Source organism: Diaporthe citri (genome assembly GCF_014595645.1).
Source record: "Diaporthe citri strain NFHF-8-4 chromosome Unknown scaffold_4, whole genome shotgun sequence".
NCBI lineage: Eukaryota > Fungi > Ascomycota > Sordariomycetes > Diaporthales > Diaporthaceae > Diaporthe > Diaporthe citri.
Genome location: NW_025064849.1, coordinates 1,893,495 through 1,898,802, shown reverse-complemented (window position 1 = coordinate 1,898,802; position 5,308 = coordinate 1,893,495). Strand labels below are relative to the sequence as shown.

General features: G+C 15.6%; 1 protein-coding gene across 1 annotated transcript; it reads right to left on the bottom strand.

The window, feature by feature from the left end:
- Nucleotides 1-268: 268 nt before the first annotated feature.
- INS49_009691 (uncharacterized protein) lies at nucleotides 269-526 on the bottom strand (the record flags this gene model as incomplete). Its single annotated transcript, XM_043170419.1, has 2 exons — nucleotides 269-423; nucleotides 472-526. 2 exons carry the CDS (start codon nucleotides 524-526, stop codon nucleotides 269-271), a joined length of 210 nt encoding a protein of 69 aa, XP_043024984.1.
- Between the last annotated feature and the right edge of the window lie 4,782 nt (nucleotides 527-5,308).

The following is a 5,308-nucleotide window of genomic DNA, read 5'->3' as shown; positions in this document are numbered from 1 at the left end:
GTAAAGTGTAGAAGGAGATTTTGCAGCGTTTACTCTTCTTCTTGTCTTGATTCCTCCCTGGGATGATTCTCACCTTCTAGAGACTCTCGCTCAGCCTTCACATGTGCTCATAACGTACTGCCTTGGGCAGCACCACAGGCGTTACCTTGTGTCTCAACCGTGATACTTGGGGGACCGCTTGACGAAATCATCCCATTAGCTGTGCCGCAAGTTGGTGCCTGGATGGAAGCCCCAGCCCCCATCGGTTATCGCTAGCCTGCGGTGAACGTTACTCGACTGAGACGATGGCACCCTCAGAGTATCTAAGAACCCACTCGTGGATCAAAGCTTTTCCAGGGATCATATCGATCACTGGCAGAGGAGTTAACCGCCAATCGACATCGATCCCTGGCAGAGGTGTCAACCGCGAATCGATATCGATCCCTGACAGAGAAGTCAGCCGCGGAATGGATGTCGATCCTGGCCACGCACCTTCGAAACAAGCTCCCATCGAGCTTGAGATGCTGTGAATAGCGGTGTTCTGCATATCAAAGAGGTCAGACCAGAAGCGGTAACTGATACCATAGGCTTTCAGGGTTTCCCCATAACCACCAATTCGACGCAAGGGAGATGGTCGGCAGACACAATTTGAGACTGACCGATACTTTCCCTCGCAAGCACGGAACTGATCGTCTTGTGAGACTACCTGCAAGGCTTCAACAACTCCTTCTCTCCCATACCATCGAAACTAAAGCTCATCAGGTTTTCGGCAGTTATTGCTTCGCGTGTGCAGTCTACCCACCCTTGTTTCCCAGCAATTCAGAACCTTTCCGGAGAAAGTGATAAGAGAGCTATGAAGGAGATGAGGTCAGTGGTTCACACATATGTTCGTTTGAAAGGAAAGAATAAATCAGTCTTCTGCCAGGTATTTAATTTGAGCAAGTTCTCAGAATCTCTCCTTCTGTCGTCCCTTCTTCCAGATTAAAATTTGCGCACAATAACAAACCACAAATACAAAATTCACACAAACTTGAAACTTTTCAGATGTCTTCAAATTTAGGACCGTCAAATCCACTTCCACCTCAACCAAAGTGTGTTCCACCTCCACCTCCGATTCAGGCACCACTACTGTAAGGGTGGTAGAATATAAGCAAAGTAATTAGTAATATAAAGCAAGTAAGCAGCGCAGGAGTAGCGTTTAAGTAATATATTCATAAAATAAAGTATACTTAAACTAATTTCCCCCTCCTCCCTCTTTCTTTAATTAAACTTTCCTCCTTTTATAATATAAATAAGTATTAAAAATATTGCGTTATTTTTTTAAATAAATAAATATTATAGTTTTTTTAAGTAAATCCTTTCCTTATAATAAAAACCCTTAATAAATTACCTTTTCTTTTAAGCTTTTATCTTAAGAATAGCGGCATATATAATAAGCAGGAAAGATACAACATAATTTATTAATAAGTAGCGCATATTAATAAGTAGCGCACTTTTGCAATATTTATTAACTTTAGCCAACCTTAACACCTACTTAATATAAAGAAATTAATTTAATTTAATATTAATTAATATTAACTATATTTAATTCTTTATTTTTGATTAATTTAATTAATTTAATTAATTTAATTAATTTAATTAATTTAATTAATTTAAAGTAATATAAATAATTATAATTTAAATAAAATTGATATTAATTTATTTATATAAATATTTAATATATTAAAAATTAATAATTATAATATAAAAACTTTTTAAAAAATAAAATGTTTTTAATTATTTAAATAATTAAAATATTTAAAGAAAATTATAATAAATTAAAGTTATAAATAATACATAATATATATAATATAAATATAAATATAAATATAAATATAAATATAAATATAAATATAAATATAAATATAAATATAAATATAAATATAAATATAAATATAAATATAAATATAAATATAAATATAATAAAATATAAATATAAATATAAATATAAATATAAATATAAATATAAATATAAATATAAATATAAATATAAATATAAATATAAATATAAATATAAATATAAATATAAATATAAATATAAATATAAATATAATAAATATAAATATAAATATAAATATAAATATAAATATAAATATAAATATAAATAAATAAATATAAATATAAATAAATATAAATATAAATATAAATATAAATATAAATATAAATATATAAATATAAATATAAATATAAATATAAATATAAATATAAATATATAAATATAAATATAAATATAAATATAAATAAATATATAAATATAAATATAAATATAAATATAAATATTATAATTATAAACATGCTATAAGGAGATAATAATATTAAGCTTAATAAGCATTATAAGTAATTAGCATTAAAGCATTGGCAAGTAAGGGTTATATGCAATAACACGTAACTACCCTTAAATAATATATAGCTAAAAGAAAGTTTTATAGCTTATAGCTATAACCCTTCTTTCTTTTATATAGCTAATTTAAATATAATTAATTTACTATTAATTAATATATATTAACTTAGTTAATATTAATTAATAATTACTTATAAATAATTATAAATAATAAAATAAATAAGCAATAAATTTATATTATTATTAATTAAGTAATAATTATTAATAATAAGAATTATTATAATTAAATTATAATATTTATATTAAATAATTAATATTAATATTATAAAAATAAGTAATTATTAATAATAAAACCTTATTTAATTAAGTATTAATAGCTATATTATAATTAAAATTAATAAAAAAAAATTAATAATGCTTTAATTTTTTTATTATAAAAATTTAACTTATTAATTAATAAGCTTTTAATAATATCTTAAATTTATTAATTATATAATGCATTTTATTATATAATTAATGCTAAAAATGCTTATAATTACTTTACTTTAATATAAATAATAATTTATATTTATTTAAATTAATAAATATCTTTTAATAAATATTCTTTTATTATATAATTAATACTTTTTTTATACTTTAAAATAACCTTATTATATCTTCTTAATTATTCTTTTTCTTTTTTCTTATATATAAATTACTTAAATATTTTAATAACTTAATAAAATAATTAAATTTAATAATAATATTAAGAAAATATCTTTAAATATTAATAATATTTTTATATAAATATTTTAATTACTTTTTAATTTTAATAAAAGATTTTAAAATTAATAAGTTAATCTTAATTATTAAAATAAATTAATAATAAAAGTAAATAATATAATTAATTAAATAAATATTATTATTTTTAAATTTATAAAGAAAATAATAAAATATTAAAATATAAATAATAATTTACTTTAATACTTTATAAAAAACTTTACTTTTAAAATATAATAATATTTAAAAAATTAATTATTATTTAAAACTTTAAGAAATTCCTTTAAAAAAAAAGTTAATATTAAAAAAAATATTAATAAATAATATATTAACTTAAAAGTATTACTTATATATAATAAATATTTTTTATAATATAAAAAGAAATTATATAAGGTAATTAATATATATAAACTTTTTAAATTTTATAATTAATAACTTTAATTTTAAAAATTAAAAATAATAAATACTTAAAAAATATTTATTATTTAAAAAATTTAAAAAACCTTAGCTTTTAATATAATTTTATTATTTATAGCTTTTATTCTTTTTATTAAAACTTAAAGTATTTAATTTCCTTTATTAAAAATAATAAAAGAATTTTAAAAATTATAATTTTCTTATTTTTAATTATTTATAAAATTAAAATAAAACTTTATTTAATTAATTATTTTATAATAAATATTATAATTATTATTTTATAAAAAGAAAACCTTTAATTAATTAAATATAAAAACTTTTTTAAAATATTAAAAAATATTATTTTAATAAAGATTAAGTTTATTAAAATACTTAAAAACTTTATAACTTAAGAAATAATTTATAAATATTTTCTTTAAAAAATTAATAAAAACTTTATATTTAATATTATTATTTATTATAATATTAAAATCTTTATAATTATATAATTTATATTAAAATTTATTTTCTTAAAAAATAATAAATAATCTTTTTAATATTAATAATAATATATAATTTAATAAAATATAAATTAAAAATAAAAATTAAAGTAATAAATTATATAATTTATTAAATAATAAATTAAAACTCTTTTTTAATATTTATTAAATAATCTTTTTAATATTAATAATAATATATAATTTAATAAAAAAATATAAAATAAAAAAAAAATTAAAGTAATAAATTATATAATTTATTAAATAATAAAATAAAAATCTTTCTTAATATTTATTAAATAATAAATATTAAATTTAAATAATTTTATATAATATATTTCTTAATTCTTATAAATTATATTAAAATTTATTATATTTATTATATTAATATAAAGTTTTTTTATTTATAATATATATTTAAAGTTTAAAGCTTATTTTAATATAAAAATTAATTATTAATAATACTTTTATAATTAAATCTTAATTATATTTAATAAAATATATATTAATTTAAAAAATATTAATAAATACTTTTAAAAGATTTTTATTATAATATTTAATAAATTATAATTATATTAATAAATACTTAATATATTTTATTAAAAAAATAATTTTTTATTAATAATAATTATTTATATTTATATAAATATATTAAAATTATAATATATATTCTTTAATTTTAAATACTTATATAAATTATTATTCTTAAAATTAAAATTTTTTTTAAACTTAATTTTTAATATAATATTAATTAATATTATAATAAAGATAATTAAAATATTAATAATAAGAAAAATAAATATATTATATTAATTATTAATATTAAAATAATAAGCTATTAAATTATAATAAATATAATTAAAAAAGCTTTAATTATAATAATTTTAATTAAAATAATTTTAATTAAAATAATTTTAATAATAATAACTTTTATTTTTAATATAATTTTAATTATAATAATTAATAAAATATTTTAAAAAATAAAAAATATTATATTTATAATAAATATAATTATTAATTTTTAAATTATTTATTAATAAAATATTAATAATATTATAATTAATATTTTATATAAATAAAATATATTAATTATAAAATTATTAATATTAATTATATTATATTTTTTATATAAAATATAAGGATTTAATATAAAGATTATTTTTAATAAAAAAAAATAATTATAAAAATAATATAATATATTATTAAATTATTATAAATAATATTTTTTTTATAATTTCTTTTTAAAAAATATAATTATTAAAGAAAATAATATTAATAAAAATAAAAAGAATATAAT